The sequence below is a fragment of the Hipposideros armiger genome, unplaced genomic scaffold, assembly GCF_001890085.2.
Source record: "Hipposideros armiger isolate ML-2016 unplaced genomic scaffold, ASM189008v1 scaffold_731, whole genome shotgun sequence".
NCBI lineage: Eukaryota > Metazoa > Chordata > Mammalia > Chiroptera > Hipposideridae > Hipposideros > Hipposideros armiger.
This window is the reverse complement of record NW_017732081.1, coordinates 766,867-791,893: the sequence shown is the minus strand read 5'-3', so window position 1 is coordinate 791,893 and position 25,027 is coordinate 766,867. Positions and strand designations below refer to the sequence as shown.

Here is a 25,027-nt window from a genome sequence, read left to right as displayed (position 1 = left end):
GTGGACTGGCTGAAGTGATGGATTAAGTCAAATTGTTGTATAGTTCTTGGCCTCTTTTCTTACCAGAAAATAATCTCAGAATCTTGCTGCTATTGCATTCTGTGACTTGAGCTATACCAATGGATAATATGCTGACTTGACGGTTAGTTTACTGATTGATCATAGCAGTGAGGTAAAATTGGGCCTGCTTGGGTTCCTACTATTTTAAGAAATGGTGTATGTGTTAACTAATGGCAGTACCCTGCCAGAACCCCACACTCCTTCCATTACTTAGTAATTACAGAAGACGTAAATTCATGCTTCCACACTATATCTATTTGTTTCTCTTCTGAAGATTATTCCTTTGGTTTGTTTAAATTTGCAATGATTCTTATTAGCTGTCTGCTTAATGTTTTCAGAGTTTTGAGATTGAAATTGTGGAAATGGTTTTGGATTCCTCACCATGATATTCATTATAATAAACAATACTAATTAAACACAGTATATAGTCACTTAAATGCCATTTCATTTGTTCTCACAAAAAACACCTCAGGAAAATGCTACCTCCTTTTTACAGATGCAAAAATCTGAGGCTAAGAGAAGTCCAGTAACTTGCACACAGTATATGAGTGGCTGAGCGAGGACTCAATTCTAAATCTGAGGTCATCAAAACTCCATGTGCTGCATCTTGTTGCTATGTCCCAATTGCAAATTGCTTTTCCGCCCATCAAGCAAAGACTTTAGGACATGGGAAAGAAGTCACTTAAATACACACAGTGGATACGCAGATCACAGAAGCATAAAGTATTATGGCTGTAAAAGGTCCTAGTAGTTGGATAGTCTAGTCTTTTGCATTAAAAAATGCAACCATGACGTTAGAACCTCAAAAGAGAATAAGAGATATTCTTTCAAGGTGTGGAAACTTTGCTTTTCCTAGTGATTCCTCCAGACTAAGAATTGCTCATGCCTTTTGTATAGACTGGGGGTTCCCAGAAGTGGCCCCAGTTTAGTATCACCTGTTGAGTCTTTGTGACTGTTTACCTCTAGGTCTCGTCTCAAACCACCTGGATCAGATACCTGGTTTGGGCACCCGCAATTTTCAGTCCTTTCCAGGTGATTCAGATGTGCATACAGGTTTGAGATATACTGCTATATAGACATCATTCACAACTGAAAAGATCTGGAGACTCTAAATAACCTGACCCACATCAGATCAGTCAGTACTATGCTTATGCGCACAATTGTTAGGCACAGAGAATGTCATAGCTCTTGAAGTAGAAGAATATTTTAGTGACATATTCGGGGAGATTCCTGGTGAACTAAGTGAAGGCCATGGCTCCTATCAATTGAGCGATAGAATACTTTTCATTTAGTAAGTGGCTGAAATGCAGACCTCAAATCCTGACAACACATCAGAGCTACGTGGGGAGATATTTCAAATCAAGATTCCAGCTCCTATCTCAGACCCAGAGCATCAGAAACTGTGTCTGGCTAATGCTCTTTCAAATGATTCTTTATGCAGTTGATCCAGGAAGTCCCAAACACATGTATGTTTGTGAACTGCTGGCTTATGATGGCTCATACATTATCGCACAGAGCAGGAAAACTTAGGAAATGCATTGAAAGCATTTTGGTGGGGGGGGGGGAGAGCTGTTTGATGAAATTCCAATTGTATGAACAGGGCCCAGAAACCAGAATTGTTCAAAAACATCTCTGGTGATTCTAGGTCAAGAGACCCAGGAACCAGGCTTTTTAATAACACTGACAAAAGGCAGCTGATGTTGGAGAGTTTCTTTTAAAAAATATCTCAAACTAAATCAAATGAATAAATATATATTAACCAAGAGTTTAAAAATAACTAAATTTCCTAGATGCATTCAATCTGGCTTACTTAAATTATGCTCCCTATTGTATTGTCATTTGATTGACTGTGTGCCTTCGCTGCCTCCCTGAAATGTTTGCATCAATAAAAATTGTTTAGATTGTCATCATAAAAACATGGGTAGTATAGACAAATCTAAAATATTTAAAAATAATGCCCAATATATGATTGGTTTTCTGCAGACAATTAAGGGCTCAGCAAGTAGTGAGCATGTGAATTGCAAAGGATTTAGGTGAAGAACTAAAGGGAACAAGGCATTAAAGGTGGAAGTTTAGTTAATTGAGTGTTTTGCTGTATTCCAAGCACTGGAGGAGGTTCTTTACACATATTAGTTTAAATAATCAGTTTTATGCTTCAAATATCTATTCAGAGAAATAAGAGGGAAATCTGTTTGGAGTATTTACCTCCAAAAATTATTTTGAGATGGACACTGAAGTTTCATTGGCAAATGCATGCATACATCGATTTAGATTTCAGACGAAAGTGTAGTGCTAGAAGAGACCTTATAAACAACAAAAGTGCAGAGAGGTGCAGTGGATTTCTCAAAATCACGGTATGTTGAACTAATAACCCAGCCTGGCTTTATTCATATACCTGGTTTATCAGACCATCTGCTGTTAACTGCTTAGAACATGGATACATTCAATATGAATTACAGAGAGGGAGCGCACCTTGGGTAGTAGTGGCCCATTTGTAAAATGCTACAAAATCTTTAGATGAGTGACATCCAGAAAAACAAAACAAAACAGTATCATCTTAATTGGCAGCTGTTTGTAAGACAAAGAGTGCAGGTAGGGAGAAAAGATAGTATTTTTCTCTCCATACATAGTTTGGTAATAAGCATGTGCCCTTCACAGTGCTTGCACTCTATGATCTCCTTAAACACTAATCATCTTTCCTGTTAGAAACAGTTGTTTGTGTTAACCTGTGAGTATGTTAACATGTTCTAAATCCTTTATGATCTTTCTTGAAATGTTATTCCTTTTGGAGTCTTGGAATGCGATGGCTAGAAGCACATAAAATACCTTTCTTTGCATTCAGGCAGCATACTCACAAATGAAAAATATAAAATATCATCTCTAATTGGTACTAACAAATGGGAACTGTTACCACACTTAAAAAAATATTTTGCATGTCATCTAATGCAATTTGATTAATTCCACAAATATTTGTTGAGATCCTTCTCTGTGAGGCATGTGCTTATCTTTTAGATCCTGAAGTTTATTATTAATATATTTAATAGTTAGATTATAATTTAAGAAGTTCCCCTAAATGAGATTAAAGTTCAGGGGAACTCAAAGATATATTTAAGCACAAAGTTGTAATGTAAATACCTAAATTAAATCTTTTAGTAATAATTAATTCATGCAAAGACATTTTCAAGGTTAATACCTTAAAACTCATGGAATCTAGTTTGAAAATAGGCAAGCAAAAAGATAGCAATAATATAATTTCCTATACTTCACATATTTAACATCTGATTGGAGGCAAGAATTTAAAGGCTCAGCAGATAATTCCTAAATACTCGGTCACTTTATACCTCAAATGCTCTGAGCTTTCTAAGCTTTTACAACAGAAAATATTTTGCACATTCTAGAATTACCAGGATTTATGTAGTAAATATAAACATCTTAAGCAGATATTGGTTTCCCACTCAGATAATTTTTTTCCAATTTCTACTTCATATTGTAAAATTTATGGCTGTCATGAAATATGACTGTCATGTCTTTTTATTTTTTCAGGGTGTAATACTGCTGGATATGGAAAATTCGGTATATATTCTTACTAATAAGGCCTATAATAAATAATATTTACATATTCTTGCTAGTCAGGCCTATTATTATAATATTTAAATAATCAGAACATTGAAGGTAATTGATTTTTGATATTTTAAAAATAAACTTTTTAAGTGGTCCATTCTTTTTTTATGTCTATAATTTATCTCTTGGCATAATTGTTTTTATAACCAGCAGCAAGTCAATTTTGTCAAATCAATATCATTCACTGTGAGACATCCTTAAAAAAATTGCAATCACAGGATTTGTTAAGAGAGTGACTGAGAATCATACACCATCTTGAGGGTTGCATTTCAGTTAAAATGTTGTGAAATCCTGTTTCCTTCCATTAAAGCTCAACTCCTAAAATATTTAAACCAGAAAGAATGCTAATAAGTCTATGTTTTATTTACTGTATGTTTTTTAAAAACTCAAAGTGCTTCCCCATAGAGTGCATCATTCTATAGGCCCTAATAATACCAATAAGGCATTCACATTTTAAGAAATTAAGATATACTTCTATAATAAAATGAAAATATGAAAAAGAACAGAAGATTAAGGGATATAGGCCCTTAAATTCTAACCTTGGCTATGTCATTAGCTCTGTGTGTGTGTGTGTGTGTGTGTGTGTGTGTGTGTGTATGAGTGAACATATGTCTTGAATAAATATTATCTCTGGGTCTAGTTAACTCATAAGTATTGGGTTGTCAGAAAAGTCATGATGTATTTTTTCTATGTTTTTCGTTGCAAAAATGCGTCATGACTTTTCCGACAACCCAATAGAATGAAGGATTGTTGTGTAAACATTGTTATAATTCCTTTAAGCCCTAAAACTTACAGACAGATGGATCCAGAATGATAGTTCAGGCGACTCATTTATTCTGGCACTTCAAATTCAGAAAACTTATTCTGGGACTTGGTCATGGGTTTTCAATATACAGGTGTGCCAGTTAGTCTCTTAGTATGATTGCCTTGGCTTGGGTCATTTTATCAGCATGTGATTATAGTCACAGTCTAAGAAAGAGCCCAGATTCACAGTAGACAATGGAGGCAATGCCCTCAGTTCTCAGTTCTCTGAACCCATTGCAGCAAAAGTGGGCTGTCATCACATTGAGTGCTTTTCTGCTTTGGAAGAGAACAGGTCCCTTCTACACTTGTTAGCAATGCATCCGTCCTCTTGTAGGCCAAAAAGATAACAAAGGAAACGTGAATGTATGAATATGACTGTTTTAACATGACAAAATGAATGTGGGTGGAGATCTTTCCTTATTTAGGAGGGCACCCACACAGACATACTATTTCTTGAGTCAATGTGATTAGAAGATGATATACAGGGAATTTACACTGGATTAAATGAGTAAACAAAGTTTGCAGGTCAGAAACGATTGGGGAAACTTGCTACCTTATTTTTATCACATCAGCAGTGATTCACAGAAACTCTACTGAGAGTAGCATATGCACAAACACGGACTCAGAGGAAGCTTTTCTGTATCTCTCCACTTAACTGCATGCTCCTTCAAGGCAGCGATAGATAGTGTCTTGTTTATCTGTATCTCAGGTTAGGCCACTGCCCGACACAGCACATCTGTATCATGAGTAAAGCAATGATCCTCCATCCAATGCATGAATCTTCCTGTTTTCACATCCTACTGCTTGAGAGAGTTCATTCCCTCACGGGGCAGTTTGGACTGTTGGACATATCACTTTCTTACTGAATTGAAATTTGCCTCTTTCTGTCTTATTTGACTGAGATGATTGTGGATTTAAGTTGTGCTGACGTTAACATGTAATAGAACTATTAGAATAAGTCACAAATAGATCCAAACAAATCTCATCAGAACATTCTCATTGTTTGGATGGGTTTCTGGCCTGCATGGAATACACTCACTCTAGACTGTTCTGTGGGCATGCTTCCCTTGAAGAATCCTTAGCATTCCATCTTTTCTCACCTACTGTTCTCTGCTTATATCCAGCCCTTAACCTTATGGAGGAGAAATGCTGTATAGCAACTGCAAGTTCAGGGATGAATTATCCAAAAACTTAATGTAATGAAAAGCTTAGTTTGGTTCTGTAAAGCCCTGAGGGCCATGGTCATATGTGCTATCATATAAATAATTACTAAAGTGTAATAAAAAACATCATCGCCAGTGAGGACCACTAGGCTAGAACTATCACTTCATTGGAACAAACAAAAACTGTCCCATGATGTTAAATGCCATTCATTTATTCATTCAACAAATATTCATTGAAATCTTATAATCCTCACTTTATTATGCTTCATATCTTATATTTATCACCTTGGTAATCATTTTATTTAGGTTCTTTTAAATGATAGGACAAACCTTTTCAAATGTCATGTCTATGTTGGACTATATGGTAAAATGAAACTTAAATATTGGGGCTAGAGAAAAAAATATTTTAAATTGATGTTATTAAAAATTGCACATCAATGTGCCATTTTGTATATATGGTTTATATCTATACATATCCTTCCCTTTGTTATATGAGGAAATTATTTGTTTTATTATAATAATAAGTGTTATCAGGATCAAAAAGATAACAGTCTTAGATTTTCTAAAGTGTTATTAGGATTATTTCCCAGGTACTAAAAAACCCAACAAAATGGATGTTTAAAAATACTTGAAAAATTTCACTTAGGATCATGAGAACAAGTGGTCACATTTGCACATCAGCTTAATGAAAATAAATGAGAAGTCTGATCGCTTCCTGAATAGAACAGTTCTGCTTCACTATCTTTCTTATTCACTACATGAGTAATTCTGTCTTCACAAATGTGGTAAACAGGTAAAAAACATATCAAATAGAAAGTTATACTTTGTTCAACTTGGAAGTCAAAGAGGTTAGAATTCAATTACAAATGCTTTCCCTTTGTTACATTATGCAAACTTGGGACTAGAGATTATATTTAGTGAAAATATTTCATATTTTAAGATGTCCATCTTTATTCCCCAAATAGATTAAACAGATGATCAATGTAGAAACAACAATTGTATCACAAACTTACATTACAGACAACTTCAAAAATGTTTACAAATGATAACGAAGAATAAATTATTTTTCAGTGCACATATTAGGTATATTCAGAATAATTCAAAACCAAATGGAGTGATTGCTAATGCTGAGCTCTTAAAAATCTCCATCAAATTATGTACGTTACCCGAGAGAGTGATAAAAATTATAACACAAAAACAGAATGTTGTCTCTTTTCTCACCCTTAAATTTTGGATGAAATCTCATCAAAATAATTTACCAAGTGTGCAAATGATGGAAAACTCTAATTCCAAAACCATTTCTCTAAATTACCAACAGATTTATATTCTTGATGCCTTTTCACATGATCACAAGCCAAGCATGCATGTGATTCCCAAAATCGTGGAAGATTAACTGTGAAATCTTTCCTCCAGTTAAAGTAGCTAAGGTATAACTTATTGTTTTTGTCAACTTCCTTCAGATACTTTGCTAGCTCACTGGGAGAGTTATAATCTTCGACATGAATGAATGAATCTGCTGGAATATAATTTTCATAGTTTTCCCTAGATGGCCCCAGAACTACAGGTACAGAGCCAGCCAGAAAAGCATTGTAGAGCTTTTCGGTGATGTAATCTTTGTGGATTGAGTTTTCAAAGGAAAGGTAAAATTTGCAAGTAGATATGGTAGGAATCAAATTTTTATCATTCACATACTCTCCAAATGCTTGCCCATAGGTATGGATTTCAATGCTTTTGCTTAGCTCATTGTAATACTTGACCCTGGCATGCTCAGGGTTCCAGTTACTTACAACCCAGCACACTAACTTCTCTTTGCTTGGCACTTCAAACACAAAGGAGTTTGTGCTCACCGTCAAGAAGCCATAAGGCACTTGGATATCTGAGTCACGGCGATAAGTCAGAGTCAGGTTGAACAGGTGCTCAATGCCATCCTTTTGGGGCGTGTGAGTTGGCGATTCCAAATTCATCCAAATCCATTTCTGGAAGGGTGGCCTGGCCTGCTGAGGTAAATTAGTCAGATCCCAACTGATGTCCCGGTGATGGATCAGAACTGCGTGAGATTTGTTGTACAGAGATCGGTCCGTTGTGAGATGGCATCCTTGGATGTTGAACATTGCGTGGCAGGAGGTAAGGTCAAAGGTCTGCCCGAATGGCCACACCCAAATCAGGATAGTAGTTTCATTAAAATAATCAGTTTTCGTGGTAAAGAAATTTTTCATTTTTAGCATTGAGCTGGTTGACTCCACTGAACTGAAGATCCAGTTGTTGGTGGGCTTGATGTAAATGAGAAGACATGCCATGAAGCAGCCCAGGATAATGCAGACGATTAAAAATGGGCGGAGAATTCCTTTGGATGCTGATGTCATAATTTTTTCTGTGATACAGAAAGAGAAAGATAAAGGGATAGGTAGGGGTAGGGATGAAAAATTAATCATAAATGTAATTTGAGATAAATAAGTAGTACATCCTAAAATACAACTGATCACAAAATCAACTCAATTTTCCTTTTCAATGTTATCAAACCATTGAGAGAAACAAGAGTTTTCGCTTTAGCCAAGAAATTGCTTTTAAAAGGAAGTTAACTCTAAAAGGTACAAGTGAACCAAAATTTACTATACATGTACCAGCATATCTTCAGCCAAGTTAGTTTTTTTTTTCAATGCCATCCTTATCTATTATATTTTTATTTGCTTGTGGAAAACTGCACTACAAAGACTGTCATCACCAAAGCTATAACTGAAAGTTTTAATGTTTTGAAAACATATCCAAATCATAAGCATTTCCCAGTTGTTGTAATCGCTTATTTACCAATGGACTTTTTGACATTGTAATGTAACTTTGCAGTTCAGATGCAAGTCAATGAAAAAACAAAAACTTTTTAAAAGAAAAGTTATGTTTTTTTTTTGTTATAAGATTATCTTCACTTTTAAAAATACATCAGGAAAGTATTCCTGTAAAAAACAGCAACTCTTGATCTGAGATCTGTTTTTTATTGTTTTTTAGTAAGAAGACATCGAAGCAAAAATTTGATAAAACCCCTCATTATTTTACTTTTTAATATTTATTTTTTCTTATAATTTTCTTTGTTTACATTTAATAATCTGTTAGCATACTCCGTATCTACTAGGATGTGGTAATCAAATGTTCTATCGGAATTAGAACAACATCCTCACTTATGTGGTATTTGAATTATATTTCATAGAGAACAATATTGACCTTGTGAATTTAAGTAGAATGTGTCATGGTGTGGAATTAAACTCTGGTCGTCCACAGAAGGTGAAAGCATTAACACAAGACTACAAAGTGGGAGATCGAGAAAAGGTTTTATTAAAGTTAGGAAAAGAGAAATACTGGAAAACTCCTTTGCCAGGGCAGAATCTGATACACAGCTGCACCTAATTTCAGGTTAGCTCTTTCTTATATAGGAAAGGGGGAATCAATCAGGCAGGTCTGAGTGCTGACATCCCTTTCTGGGTTTTGGTCTGTTTGAAGACGATGTTATCTCTGGACTCCTCCTTGGCCATCGAGGCCTGGGACTATGCATCACCAGTAAATACTGCAAGGGAGTTGTAAATTGCATTCCAGTAACCCGATGCCTGAGGATTAAGAAATTGCTCTTTTCCGGTTAGGATATTGTTAATTAATGAGGTATGGGTATCCTTGAGAAAGGGAACAAAGAGAGTTCTTCAGTTAATCAGTGAGGGGAGAAACAAAGAGAAAACAGACAAATATCAGGATGGATCAAACTGCAAACAAGCTAAGTTTAATTACAGGTGGCTAGATAGGTAGTAGTGTGGTGAGTTAAACTGCAAACTAACAGTCTAATTACATTTTTGATTTACTGAATTTCACCCTTACAGAGAGCAGCTAGAAAAGATCAGTCTAGGGCCTTGGCTTTTTAATTTTATAAATACAAGGATCTTCAATTCCATCCATGTTGTCGCAAATGGCACTGTTTCATCTTTTCTTATGGCAGAGTAGTATTCCATTGTGTACATATACCACATCTTCTTTATCCAATCATCTATCAAAGAACACTTTGGTTTTTTTCCAAGTCTCGGGCATAGTAAATAAAGCTGCAAGAATATCGGAGCACATATATGTTTATGGATAAATGTTTTTAGATTTTTTTCATAGATACCCAGGAGAGGGATTGCTGGGTCATATGGTAATTCTATTCTTAATTTTTTGAGGTATCTCCACACTGCCTTCCATAGCAGCTGTACCAATCTGTATGTCTTCTTTAGAAAAATGACTATTCAGGTCATCAGCCCATTTTTTAATTGGATTGTTTGTTTTTTTGTTGTTGAGTTGTATGAGTTCCTTATATATTTTGGGTATTAGCCCCTTATTGAAGGTGTTGTTTGCAAAAATCTTCTCCCATTTGGTTGGTTGCCTCTTTGTTTTGTTGATGGTTTCTTTTGATGTGCAGAAGCTTTTTAGTTTGATATAATCCTATTCATTTATTTTAGCTTTTACTTCTCTTGCCTCTGAGGTCAAATTCATAAAATCCTCTTTGAACCGAAGGTTCATAAGTTTAGTACCTATGTTTTCTCCTATGCAGTTTATTGTTTCAGGTCTTATGTTTAGGTCTTTGATCTATTTTGAGTTAATTTTGGTGCACCATATATTGAAGAGGCTATCTTTTCTCCATTGTATGTTTCTGGCAACTTTGTTGAAAATTATCGGTTCATATTTATGTAGGTTTCTTTCTTGTTTTTTAATTCTGTTCCATTGGTCTGTGTGTCTGTTTTTCTGCCAATATCATACTGTTTTGAGTATTGTTGTTCTGTAGTACAAGCTGAAGTCAGGGGATGTGATACCTCCAGCATTCTTCTTTTTTTCTTAGGATTGCTTTGGCTATTTGAGGTCTTTTGTGGTTCCACAGATTGGTGCAGCCACTGTGGAAGGCAGTGTGAAGGTTCTTCAAAAAATTGATACTAGAATTACCATATGACCCAACAATCCCTCTCCTGGGTATATACCCCAAAAATCTGAAAACATTTATCTGTAAAAATGTATGTGCTCCGATGTTCATCGCAGCTTTATTTACAGTGGCCAAGACATGGAAATGGCCAAAGTGTCCTTTAATAGGTGATTAGATAAAGAAGATGTAGTATATATACACATGGAATACTATTCTGCCATAAGAAAACATGAAATAGTGCCATTTACAACAACATGGCTGGATCTTGAGATTATTATGCTAAGCAATAAAAGTTAGAAAAAGTCTGTCTGATATCAGTCTCACTTGATATGTGGGATATCAAACTGAAAGCAACAAAGGAACAATAGAAACAAATAAAGAAACAAAAACTCATAGACATTGACAATAATTGAGTGGTTACCAGAGGGTAAGTGGGAAGGGAGGGTAGTAGATGAGGGTAAAAGGGATCAAATATATGGTGTTGGAAGGAGAACTGACTCTGGGTGGTGAACAACAATGTGATACATAGATGATATATTACAGAATTGTACACCTGAAACCTATGTAACTTTACTAACCATTGTCTCTCCAATACACTTTAATTTTAAAAACAAAAAAACAAACAAAAAAATTCGAGTATCTTTAAGGTTTATCCTCTTTCACATTTATACCTCCTTATAAATACCAACACAAAGATAAAATATATAATGTTTGCAAAACTATCTCAACCAAATTCTTACTGATTCTCTGACACTCATTATTCTCACTAAAATAATATCCACTATTAATTTCTGATTCATTAAAGTATTTTAAAATCTTGATCAAAACTAGTATGGAAATATTAGATGTTTCATTCCAGAAAAAGGGAGAAATTGCCCACCATTTCATTACCTAAATTTATGTGGACATTTAAAAATATCATTTTTATGTATGTAATTTTTCATACAACATATGAGATTCTCTATGTAGTAAAGCTTGATTTTGTGAGTCCAAAGATTCTGCACATTATACTCTGAACTCACTCCTAGAGCAGAATTATTGGAATTAAAGACTGAGGCTTACTGTCAAAGTAAGTTTCAGTCCTGCACAGTCAATAACAAAAGAAAAACAAAAAAGTATATATTATATATGTCCAGGAAGTATTAATTAATCACTGACCTACAGGTAAAATCAGGAAGGGATATGATGGAAATCTCAACTATTTAGAACTAAATGATACTGATGGTACTACATGTCAAATTTTGTCGTATATGGTTAAAATGGCACTTAGAAGGATTTTTAGAGATTTGTAGTTTTGGGGAAATTAATTAACAAATTGGTCAACACAACAAGCTGAACAACAAATAATGGTACAAAACTAAAGAAATAAGAAGTAAGGAATTAAGTTATGGTTAGAAATCATTGATATAGAGAGCAGAAATTTGAAATGATTAATGTCACATAACTGTGTGTGTGGTGATGGTTGTTTAAATAAACTTATCATGGTAATCATTTCACAATACATACATATATCAAATTATTATACAGTACACCTTAAACTAATGCAATGTTGCATGTCAATTATAATTTAATAATACTGGAAAAAATACTAAGATAAACTTCAGAGAAGGATAATTAAGATAATAAATTCAAATTAAATATCAAAAAAGAGTAAATATGTATTGATTAAACATAGAAGAAGCTAGAAATCACTTTTGAGTAATTTTACAGAAATTAATTTGAAAAAGTGATGAAATTTCTGCAGAAATAGAAAAATGCTAATTTTTTATCAGAAACTGTGATTAAACAAATAGCAGTTAAAGAAATGGTATTCATAAATGATAACTAAAAACAAACACTAGACCTAGATTAATTTGTAGGCATAATATCAACAATTCAATTAAGCCAGGGTACTACTGTCACTTAAAAATATCATTCTAGAAAACAGAAAAATAAGTAAAGGAGCTTAACTCATTATATGAAGCCAATTATTATCTTGTTGCCAAAAGAAGAAAAGTTAAAAAAAAATTATGTTTCACTTAGGAACACAAATGCAAAAATACAAAATTTTAGCACTGAAGAATATTGAAAATACATCATGATGCAATTCAAGAGTAGATTTATGCAAGTTTAGTTACATTGGACCCTACTTCATACATTTAACTAGTCAAATCATCTCTCAGTTCTTTCTAGACACTGGGATCCATAGACTGAGAAAACTTACTACAAGGATCTCCTTTTTAGTGGAGTAATATTAAACTTTGGTATATATGATTTCACTAAGCACTGCAGTGTTGGTTTGTTTGTTTTTTTTTTCCTTTGAGAGCAATGTTTAATGGTTTTTAGGAGTGTTCTCATTGAGTTTCCCTATCTCCTTTTGAATTGAAATGCAATGGCAAAAACTATCTAAATAAATTATGTTAATTCAGTTTAATCAGTTTACAACTTTAGTAGCCACCAGTTAACAAATGCTCATTTTCAGTTATGATATCTGACAATTAAGTTCACGAACTCATCCTAGAAAAAGTGCTACATACCTCATTGCTGAATATCACTACACCTTCGAAGTACTCCCCTTGGGAAGCTATGCACCGACGCCAGTGCCTAGTCCACCTTTCAAAGCAATTTTGGAACTCTTTTTCTGGAACGGCCATCAGAGCTGTCATTGTATTATCCTTGATATCCTGAATGTCATCAAAATGTCTTCCTTTCAATATTTCCTTTAACTTCAGATAAAGAAAGAAGTCATTGGGGGCCAGATCAGTTGAGTAGGGTGTTCCAATACAGTTATTTGTTTATTGGCTAAAAACTTGCTCACAGACAGTGCCGTGTGAGCTGGAGCATTCCCGTGATGAAAGAGCGATAAATTGTTGGTGAAAAGTTCAGGTCATCTAACTTTTCATGCAGCCTTTTCAACACTTCACTTTTCAACACAGTAAACTTGGTTAACTGTCCAGTTGGAACAAATTCATAATAAATAATCCCTCTGATATGAAAAAGTTATCAACATCGTTTTGATTCTTGATTTGGACTGACAGAACAGTTTTGGTCATGGAGAATTGCCTGACTTCCATTGTGCACTTTCATACTTTGTTTCCAGGTCATATCAGTACACCCATGTTTCATGACCAGTGATAACATGGACCAAAACATCATCTTGCCTCTCCAAAAGGTCTTGGCAAACTTCAACTCTCCTTTGCTTTTGTTCATTGATGAGCTCCTTCGGGACCATTTTTGCACACACCTTTCTCATGCCAAGACTTTCAGTTAAGATTTTTCTAATTGTTTCTTTATTGATGTTTACATGGTCTTCTATGCTTCTCGCAGTTAGCTGACAATTTTGACACACAATTTGATGAATTTCTGCAATGTTTTCGTCAGTTCTGCTCATTACTGGCTGCCCTGACCTCTCTTCATCAGTGATGCATTCTCTCCCCTCAGAAAAACATTTAATCCATTTGAACACTGCCATTTTCTTCATGGCATTATCCCCATAAACTTGGACTAACATGTCCTTGATTTCACTTCCACTCTTGATGTGTTTAACAAGAAATTTAATGTTTGTTTGTTGCTCTAATTCAAGATCAGAGATTCTTGAACAGCACTCAAAAACATGCAACAATAATGAACGCCACTCAGCAAGACACTGCCACACATCAACATGAACACAGCTGTGAGACACTGATATACCAAGGTTATGAAACCTTACTGAGCTGTTTGTACAGTGCTGCCAGTGTAAGCGCACAGTGGCAAGTTGGTGAACTTAATTGTCAGACCTTGTAGGCTTGTGCCAAGCACTTTGTGTACATCATTTCCTTTAATTCTCATAGAACCCTTATCACAGGAATCTTTTATCAGCTCTTCTTCATAGATAAGGAAATTGAGAGCCAGAGGTATAAGTAACTAGCTTATCTATTGAGTTCTGCTCTCTCTTACCTTCTACAATCTCCTTTAAGCAAATAATACAAACACCAATAATTTTCCGAAGTGCATTTGGCAACTCAAGTTCTATTGTCTCGATTTTTCTGGTCTGTAGCCTTTTCTTTATAATGAAGGACTATTTATCCATGAGTTAAATTTAGATCAATTTCCCTTAACAAGAAAAATACTTGACACTTATGTGGTACTTGTTAGTGCCAAACATTGATCTGAATACTTATATTAACATATATAATATATACATATATATGTAAGCACATATATCACCTTATTATATTCCTGCTTTATTGATGAAGAATCTGGAGCCCAAAATGGTTAAGAAATTTGCCCAAGATCACATAGTCAGTAAGTGACAGAGCACACTTTCAAACCCAGGCCATCTGGCTCCAGAGCCTGAGCACTTGACAATTATATTTCATGTTCACTGATTCCTGAGGCTGCAGCCAGGGAATGCAGTCATCTTGGAGATGGCAGAATGCAGGCTTCGTGAGGGGGTTTGTTTCTTCACTGCTGTATCCTCATCACCAAAATATAGTAGGTGCTTAATAAATGCTGTGTATGTTGCATGAATGAATGGGTGGATTGTTGAGACGCAATTACGTTCAAGGTAAAAATGCTTGGGAACCAAACAAAAATGAACTAGGTGTGAATGAATGAATACATACTTAGTTTACTATCTCTGTGCATTTCACATCTATCCCTCTATAGAAAAACTACCTTAAAATTGGCATACAGATATTCCTACCCCTAGAGGAGCAAAATCTCCCCGTTTCCCCTCTCTGCCGAGTCTCCAAGTTGGCATCTATCTGGGACATTTTAGTGCCATGACTCTTTTTTGGACAAATGAGACAGAATTGATCACTAGTCTGAAACCATGTTCCTTCCACTGTGTGCCTTTCAGCTTCCCTGCTTCCTGTACATTTTGTATTATTTGAGGTTCTTCTTGTTAACTCTCTGCACACCCTCTCCCCTCAAGTTTTTACTGCTGTCAGTCAATTATTAAACAGTAGGGGCCATTGCTCAGTAACTTCTCTTTTGTACATAAACTGTCAGAAAAGTTTGCCTCTTGGAGCCAAACTGACATTCCCTTGACAGGAACTTTTTCACCTTTTTCTCATAACTAAAATTCAGTTGGATACCCAATAAATCTTAAACTGTTAATCGATGGAACTTGTTTTTAAAATGCCAGGATCAGTGTTACTATTGCTCTCATCAGAGACAGCAATAAACGTATAGCATAAAGCTAATAGGAAGAGTAAAGACTATAATGAAATGTTCTTAATTATTTTTAATAGTTTCAAGTACTGGAGAATAATGTAGGTTAAAGGCTTTAGCATCAAAAATAACAGAATCTGTAATAAAAATGCTTATTACTTGATAAGACTTAGTGTGCATATGATTCTGTTTTCCATTAAGAGATGACCTTCTGTCATACTTTAAGAATGTTCTACTGAATATTAAACAATGGCAGAGAGCTTGGGATTCTCCAACCATAAATATACTTCAAGGTATTAGGGAGAGAAATGTGAAGCTAAGGAGGTGTCTTTAAGGAATGGCAATTCTACTTTAAGTTGTGTGTGTGTGTGTGTGTGTGTGTGTGTGTGTGTTTTGAATCCTTGTTTTAAATTGAAAAAAATGAACAAACAAACAGTGTGTACTATAGAACATAGTTCAATACCTGCCTGAAACTGTGAGATGGAACAGGACAGCTGGGCTTCTAACATGCAGCTGGGGGCTTGATTCCTAGATTACAGCCACCACCCACCTGTCAGTCTCGCACTAGCAGACATGTGGGGTTGGAAGAGATTTTCCCTTTGCCCTTAGGAGTTCTTGGGTGAATGTGTTTGACAATCACTGTGTGGTACACTTATTCTTTGTTTATTGTGTGGATGCACAATCAAACCATTCCTGATAAGGTGAGAGTTTTATCCTTGGTAAAAGTGTGTGAAGGTCAACGACCATTTGAACAGAACTTTGGGTCCACTTGGTTCCACAGGTCAACTCAGACCAAACCCGAAGACCAGAGATAAATCACTGACAAATAGTTAGGTGGACTAAAGTTAGAGACAGTTAAAACAAAAAAAAGATTGATTGCCATATATAGTCACAGTGCAAGTGTTAAATAAAATAAAATTTATAGAGTGCTTCTGATAGTGCCTGGACCACAGAATGCACTAGGAAAGTGTTTGCTATTATGTTATTGTTCCTTGTTAAATAGTGAAGAATCAGAGCTCTTATCTTAGCTGAAACTCTTTTTGGAAAATAGATCCCTTCTGATTTCTATGCAAATTATTACTTTTTCTAAACACACACACACACACACACACACACACACACACACACACAAATCCCTTTTAAGTATAAAACATGACTCATTAAAAATCTTTGGATAAATATATTATAAGAAATTTTAATGAATATAATAAACAGGGTCTTTGAATAGTATATGGAATCGGTCTTTTGGTAAATGGATATTTACTCTATAAGCATATTGTATTTAAAGGATTCTATAGCTGATGTTGTTGGTTTTCACTGCTTGGCAATCATTCTCCTTTCTTCTGATAATAGCGCACCAATTTTCTACTGGGTCACTACCCCTCTTCTCCTGTGTGCATTCTTTGGGACTGCAGGGAGTGCTGCCTCCCCCTTTCCTAACCAGTGTTGAGCAGGGGAACCAGGTCATTCAAACTTACTCTGGGACTTTAAAACTTGAGTGGAAGAGCCAAGAGGGAGAAATATTCGGGCTGATTGATCATAGAGAGATTCCCTGAGAGGAAAATTTTCTAAATTCTGCTACTTGGGTCCAAGTTGCTGCTTGGGATCCTGTCTTCCTGGGCTGGGTCCTTCATGTATTCCTTCAGTTCCAAGAGCACTCAGAAAACTTGCAATAATTTCCTTTTTGTTCATGGTAGTTATAATTGTTTTTTATTGCTTGAAACAAATAACCGCCAAACACTAATTAAGCAAAACATAATAAAAAGAAAACCTGATTATCTCTCCTCCTCCTTTTTTCTTCTTACAGGATGTTAAGTATATAACTTGAATCTTTCAAAATATGTCCATAATTATCTCAATGAAAAGAAACTACCTATAAATTCTCAAAACAGCAAACAAATCTTTTCACTTTATGGCAAGCCATAGATAGACTTCACCCAGAGTTTAGGTATTTGGCGGTAGGTGGTACCTAACAGAACGATCAGTAATCTCTTTAGGCAAGCTCAGAGACCAGTTTGTTCCCCATACAATCATTTTGCTGTTTAGTGCCATGGTATTGGTATAAGATTTTGCAAAAGTCTTCTGAATATTGTAATTTAAATTGCCTGGTTTTATTTGTTTTTTTTTGTGGGGGGGGGTGTGTTTCTTTTTATTGCTTTGTTTTGCTTTCACTATTCCCTATGATTTTTATGCTAAGATCCTTTACAAGAATAAAATTATAAGCCTTATAATTTCTACACTATATACCCAAACTGTATCCTGCCTCAAAGTACTAACAAAAATGATACATTCATCACTTCACTTTCAAAGATTCCCTTGATACCTCGCATTCCGCTGAACCTTTCTCCTGGGCATTCCTGCTCTGAGTTCCCACAATTCTCCCATTAGATCTGCGGCCAAATGCCTCCTGCCTTTGGGAGAGGTGCCATTTAGTTTTTGGCAAGAAGCCACCGGTTGGTGTCTGGAATGCTATCAAATTTGTGTTTCTGAACTTTTCTCAAAGACCTTTGGTTATAATATCTCTTATTTCCAGGGGTTAAAGCTTCTGTTTTACTTCCTCCAAACACTGGAGACACTGATACTAAAACATGCCAGTTTTAATCACCAAAACTTTAGTCCTGTCTCTGAATACCCCTCAGAACTTCCTCTGGCACACACTAGAATTCCCTGACTTACTTCTGCAGTGGTTTCTTCTTTAGGGCTTTACCACTAAAATGCTCAAAAATGTCTCTCTCTCTCTCTCTCTCTCTCTCTCTCTCTCTCTCTCTCTCTCTTTTTGCTTTCATTTTTGTCTCAGACATTGGTTGCATTTGGTGTGCAAGCTACCAACTACCACTTTTCCTGCACTACAAACTCCTTTATCTTGGGCACTTTCTATGTTCACGCTCTTTGAAATTTTCTTTTCAACCTTTTTTAAGTTTGATCTTTTATCGTCTCTTTTCTCTCTCTGCTCCTAATCACTAGTTCTTAATTGCTGTCTTTATTCACATCAGAAGCTCTATTTACAGGCTGCAGCAGAGTCTAGAACAATCAAATCTGACACTGAGCCCAAGTGTAACTTGGCCCATGTGCCACCTGCCCACAGGGAATACCACAGACAGGGCCAGAAGGTGCTTTTCTGGCTTTTTCCCAGAACATGCTTTCTGGCTTCCCTGGAGGCCAACAGTCTTTCATAACTTGGCCGTCAGTACAAGAGCTTTCTATGATTATTCTCAGGTTTTAGTCCACAGTAGCCGGACAATGAAAATCAAGGTAGACTTAAAAAAAAAAATCTCTCATTTTTGCAAGATATATTACTATGTGTTCCTGACTCTGAAGAAGAGACTTCCTTTCATATAAAAGTAGAGCAATTAACCCAGTGGATTCTCCTTGTTATCTCCTTGTCCTTCAAATCCACACCCAACCCAGCACCAAATCCTTACAATTTTTCCTCCTAAATATCCCTTAGATGAGTTGGCTTCTCTCCATTTCCCTAGGTCCGACATCTAGCATCTCTTGTGTAGATTGCTACGTTGTTTTTTTAGTGGTCCACCTGGAACTCACTTTTGATCTTTTTAATTCATTCACAATGCGGTAGACCAGTGATTCTCAAAGTGTGGTCCCCAGACTGGCAGCCCAGTCACAGCATCACCTGAATCTTGTTAGAAATGCAAATTCTCCTGCCGAAACCCAAAAGACATATGGAATCAGAAACTCTGGGTTGAGGCAATCCAGTTTAGAAAGTCCTCCAAGTGAGTCTGACATACACTGAAGTTCAAGAATCCCTGCAGTAGAGTGATCTTTTCAAACCACACATCACCTATTACCCTTCTGTTTAAGGTCCTTCTATGAATTCTAACTGGTTTTAAGATAAAGGAAAAAAGTCTTAATGTGGCTTAAACTGCCCTGGATGAGGGGCACCCTGCCTCTGTCCCCAGTCTGGGCACATGCCAAGCTTCCTTTCGCATTCCCAGCATTGCCATGCTTGGCCCTCTTGCATTGGGTTCCTGCACCAGGTCTTCCCTCCACCTGGAACAGTTTCCCTCCTTTCTTTGTGGGTTTGCTCCCTCTCTTTTCAGCTCTCATTTCCATGAGACAGCTGCTTATGGAGGGATTCCTGACGACACTTCAATACTTCCCCTGACACACACTAAATCAAAGGCCCCAAGTACATGTCTCATAGTACCATATGTTACTTTTGCATAGCACTTACCACCGTAGCAAGTTTACCTATGTTTGTCTGAGTATCTGACTAATGTTGTTGTCTCTGTTTGACTATAACTAGGCTCCCAAGATAGACGTTGGGTATTTTTCCTCGGGATTTAATCCCTAATGCATATTCAGGCTTGGCATATCCTTGCTCTCAACAACAACAAAAATCTAATTCACCAAATAGCTAATAAGTAGTGAATATTTGCAGTATTCCAGGCACTGGGCTATGCCTTTTGTATAGATTTTATCATTTAACCTTCGGGAAAAAAATATATTGTTCATTTAACAAATAAGTATGTATCACTTTCCATGTGCCAGGCATGGTTCTAAGCACTTAACAGATATTAATTACTTTAGACCCCATAATGACCAGATGAAATATGCACAACAATTATACGCCTGTTTACAGATGAGGAAACTGATGTGCATCCATCTGTCTCATGTCACACAGTAATTGGTCAGGCAAGGGGTAGACCGTAGTGCCTTGACTCCAAAATGCACTGCTTTAAAAATATATGTTGAGAATTAAGATTCCAGCTTACAATTGCAAAGAATTCTATGAATTATAGGAATGAACATTTCTTTTATGACACATATTACTCTGGAGTCATTTTTCATCAGAACAAACTAGATTCACCAATATTTCCTTCCAGCTCTTATTCTGAAAACCAGTGTCCAGGAACAGTGGGTCCAGAATACTACAAGTTTCAGCTAATTTTCCTCCTGCCCTCAGGAGGGTGTAGAGAGATGGATCAGCGCAGAGAAGAGTCTAGCTTTGTTTTATTATTGGGGTGTTTATAGAGGAATTCAAGGAATACCAAAGATTATTGACACATTTGTGATTGCTAATCCAAGGCCTCTTTGATAGTTGTATCCCTGCTAGCCACACTCACTTTCAGATGAATTCCTAATGTGCTGCTGTGTTGTCAGCTTTAAAAATTAACTAACCCGAAAGAACCAGCTTGCTTAAAAACAATAAAGGTAGAGAAAAGGACTAAATTAAATCAAATTCCAGTTATATCACAAAGAGTATGTCCACATAATGTAATCAGTTAATATTTTTAAAAAGATTTACAAGTATTTATTTTAACCATTACTCAAAATAGAATAAAGAATTCCCTCTCTATAAATTTTATATTCCAAATTCCCTGTCATATGCTTTTAATGACCATAGTATGATAATGTGAATGTCTCTTCTCCAAGGTGTCCCTCAGTTGTTTCCAAAAAAGATGGTGGAATTTTCATATGGACCCCAGGCCTACCTGGCAGCTGCAGTCCTCATCCATTTTGTCTTTCTTCATCTTTTGGCTATCAGTAGCCTGAGAATCCTTTTGATGCAACCCCACTTCTCCTCCTAGTCATTGAATATGTTGGCCAAGAATCCCAACTCCAGCTGTTTCCAGGTCTCTGACCTGCTGGGTGCCAGAATTCCTGGGTTCACGTTGCAGATGGAAAATTGATTATTTGCATCAAACTTTGTCACTCCAGAAGCTTTGACTATACCGAGACACTCACAAGATCTCTTGCAGAACATTTCCCTTAATCTCTGCTCCTCTATTTGTTAACAGTAGAGGCTTTAATCCAGTTTACAGGGCAAGGGAGTGAATCCATGGGAAACAAACTGCCCTACCTTTCTTGGCTCTCTCCTGCATGTTTTCCTCAACATGAAATTCTTTTTTTTTTTTTAAAGACTTTAGAGGCCTCACTATATATATATTTAAATTTTCTTGGGGGACAGCTATGGTCATTGGTTACACATTGCTCTCATGCTACAATGGTATAGTTGACTCCTTTAAGGAAGGCACAGCTCACAGTGGCCCATGCAGGGATCCAACTGGCAACCTTGGTGTTATCAGCACCATGCTCTAACCAACTGAGCTAACTGGTTACCCACTCAACATAAAATTCTTGCTCTTCCAGATACAAAGACAAAAATGAAAACAGAAACAAAACACCATCATGCATATCAAAGGATGTTAACAGATACTAAGAGGAAGGCTGTAGGAATAAAAGAGAATATCTATCTATAGAGGTAAACCCTATGTTAGATGAGCATTACCATGACAACAGTTCCTGGATCAGACCAAATTTTGCAGGCTGATCATCTTTGGAACTCATGTGAAACTAATTAGCACCAGCTTTACTAGGGTTCAATAAAAATGCATCACTATAGTTAATGAGGAGCTTCTGAAACTTTAAATTGAATCTACAGTAAGTGAATAAGCCAGTAAGAACTAAAATAGACAGGATGAGCCACGAAGAAGACAACAGCCTAAGAGACAATGTGATAAAAGTGTGACTAAGAGATTGTAAGAAAGAAGTAAGTTTAATCAACTTGAAAATGAATAATCTGAAAAGGAACTTATTGTTAACATAGTCAACAAAAGACGATATTAGAAGAAAGGTGGAAAGGGCGAATTTAGAAGTGAAAAATCTAAGAATGAGGAACCCTTAATCTTAGAGATACAAACACTCCGTCCATGGAGGGGAGGATTTCTATTGTCTTACATAATTAATCTGGCCCCACTAGCATCTTTCTCTGCAGCCTGAATGATCCATTCTCAAGGACCACTTAACTTTCTCATTCTGATTCATTCCTAATAAATAATCTTTTGAATATTTAGTTTATTGAGTAGTTGAATACCAAAAAGAAAGCGCCATATTTCCTAAACATGATAGAGAAAATGGAGACCATCAAAAAGAGACTAAAGCAAAAGAAAATATACTTGGTTCCTCCCCTCCCAGCACAGAAGAAAAGATAACCGTCCTCCCATCGAAGGTTTATCCCTCCTCGTAATTCTGGAATCTAAAGCAGCAAAATGACCTTATTCCATTTATCCTCCCTGGTATTTCCTACATTTTCAATTTTGAGATCTCTAATTGTTGTTTTCCATTAGAATGTAAATATAATCACAGTTCTTTTCTCTCCTGTTAACGTACCTCCATCCTCACGAACACTGCTCCTCTATTCTCCCCATCTCTACTAATAGCCACACCATCCATACACCTGCCCAAGCCTCCAATTGGAAATCATTCCTTATTCTCTCTACTCCCTGAACTTGACATCTAGCCAATTACTACATTTAGTCAATTGTGATGCTGTAGTATTTATTAAACCCCGCCCCCTTTGTCCTTCTATTGCCACTTCATTGTTTAGACTTGCATTACTTATTTCCTGGATTCTTATAATGAACTGTTATCACTGGTATTATTCTTGCTTTCCTCCAATTCATGGTGAACATTGTGGCTTAAATGTCTTCCTTTTTTCTTTCATTTTTTCCTCTTTCAAACATGTGTTACTGTAAAAGTGCTGTTGGGGAGGAAGGAGTGAAAGCAGCTAGCCTGTGATCTGTCCTGATGACCAGGGAGATGCTTCTGGGCAGTGAGAGGAAAGAAGGCAGGTGACCTTTGTAAACATGATAATTTGACCCCCAGATTAACAGACTTTATATTATTTTCTAAAAGGATGAATTCTTATCAATGAAATACTTTGAGGAAGATGTTTTTGGTTAAGAATTGCTAATTGTAAACAAACCTAAATTTGGATTGATTTAAGAGGCATAACTCCCTAGAGAANTATTTTCTAAAAGGATGAATTCTTATCAATGAAATACTTTGAGGAAGATGTTTTTGGTTAAGAATTGCTAATTGTAAACAAACCTAAATTTGGATTGATTTAAGAGGCATAACTCCCTAGAGAACGCCGCATAACTACACGTTATAACTTCAATGCCCCCCACTATGTGAGGTGACATCAGGGCGTTCTGCAATTCTGGAGCAGAGACTATGTGTGAAGCGAAAGAGGGACCTATGGACACTAGTAGGATGTTTCACACTGCTCCCTGACGCTTGATGATTGCATCCTTAAAATGTTGGTAAAGTTTGATACTGGCACAGTCTCTGATTAAAGTGAGTCTCATGACAATCCAATTCTTTGTATTAGCTTAATGTTTACTGTATACAATTTTGATAATACACAAACGATGAATAAAAGCAGCTTATAACTCACAGAAATAATATTTTGTCTTTTTTCTAGCCTTTATTGAATAAATTTATTTAGTTATCTTAACTATTTATCTATACCAACAGTGCATACCATTTCTTAATTTTTTACTTTTTTTAGCTGAGACATCCTGGCACCTGTTGGCAGCTCAGCGGCAACTCAGTTTGGGCCAGGAATCGAACCACTGTTGCTCAGAGCTCGCACTTTTGAGGGAGCTCTTAACCAACTGAGCCACTCGGCCAGCCCAGCATACCATTTTGTTAAACAGTAATGAGAATCAATAGATTTTTTTCTTTTTCTTTTTTTTTTATTCTTAAAATTGTGAGCATTTGCTCATGTCACCAAAAAAACCAAAACAAAACAAAAACTTGATTTTTTTTTTAAAGATTTTTATTGGGGAATTGGGGGGATGGGAACAGTGCTGGGGAATTGGGGAAAGGGGAACAGACAAGTTGCTGTCCTTTGTGGGATCCGAACCGGGGCCCTCTGGCATCCCAAGCGAGTTCTTAACCATCGCGCCACTCGGCCGGCCCAAAAAAAAAAACTTGATTTTTAATGGTAGGATAAACTTTCACCATATGAATGCACCATAGTTTATTCAGTATTCATTGATTGTTGGTCATAAAGATTATTTTCACTTTTTTTTCTAATATGAATGTACCACAATATGCAATTTATGCAATGAATCTATAACTAGATTTCTGATTCTGTCCTTAGGATTGATGTAGAAAAAGGAGAAAATTAGATGAAAGAGTATGAACAGTTTCAAGGCTATATATCCTCAATGAAGATGTAAGAACTCATATCTTTTCTTAAAAAAGAAAAAAAACTCTTCTTGTTAGAATCTAAGCAAACTGAATATATCTTTTAAGGTATATGTGCTTCTTTTGAATTCCACAAAAAAATTATAATGTGTTAAGTTTTGGCTTTATTAATTTTTCTTTGGTAACAAGTAAAGTAAGCTTATGTTTGTTGGCTATTCATATTTATCAGTGGGTTGCCAAGTTGTCTATTTTTGAAATCACTTTACTGTTGAATTTGCTAAATTGAAGAAACTTTTTATCAGTTATACTTATCAAAGATAATATCCCTTCAATTTCATATTTACATCAAAGGTATTTTTAAGTT

The 25,027-nt window shown here is 36.0% G+C and overlaps 1 protein-coding gene across 2 annotated transcripts in view; it reads right to left on the bottom strand.

Annotated features, from left to right (window-relative positions):
• Positions 1 to 6: 6 nt before the first annotated feature.
• FUT9 (fucosyltransferase 9) overlaps positions 7 to 25,027 on the bottom strand; it is a 197,147-nt gene continuing 172,126 nt past the window's right edge. For both annotated transcript variants that reach the window (XM_019627438.1, XM_019627437.1), the window contains one exon: positions 7 to 8,019. In XM_019627438.1, coding sequence (XP_019482983.1) covers positions 6,932 to 8,011 — 1,080 coding nt within the window. In that variant the 5' untranslated portion in view covers positions 8,012 to 8,019 and the 3' untranslated portion in view covers positions 7 to 6,931. The remainder of the gene's footprint in view (positions 8,020 to 25,027) is intronic.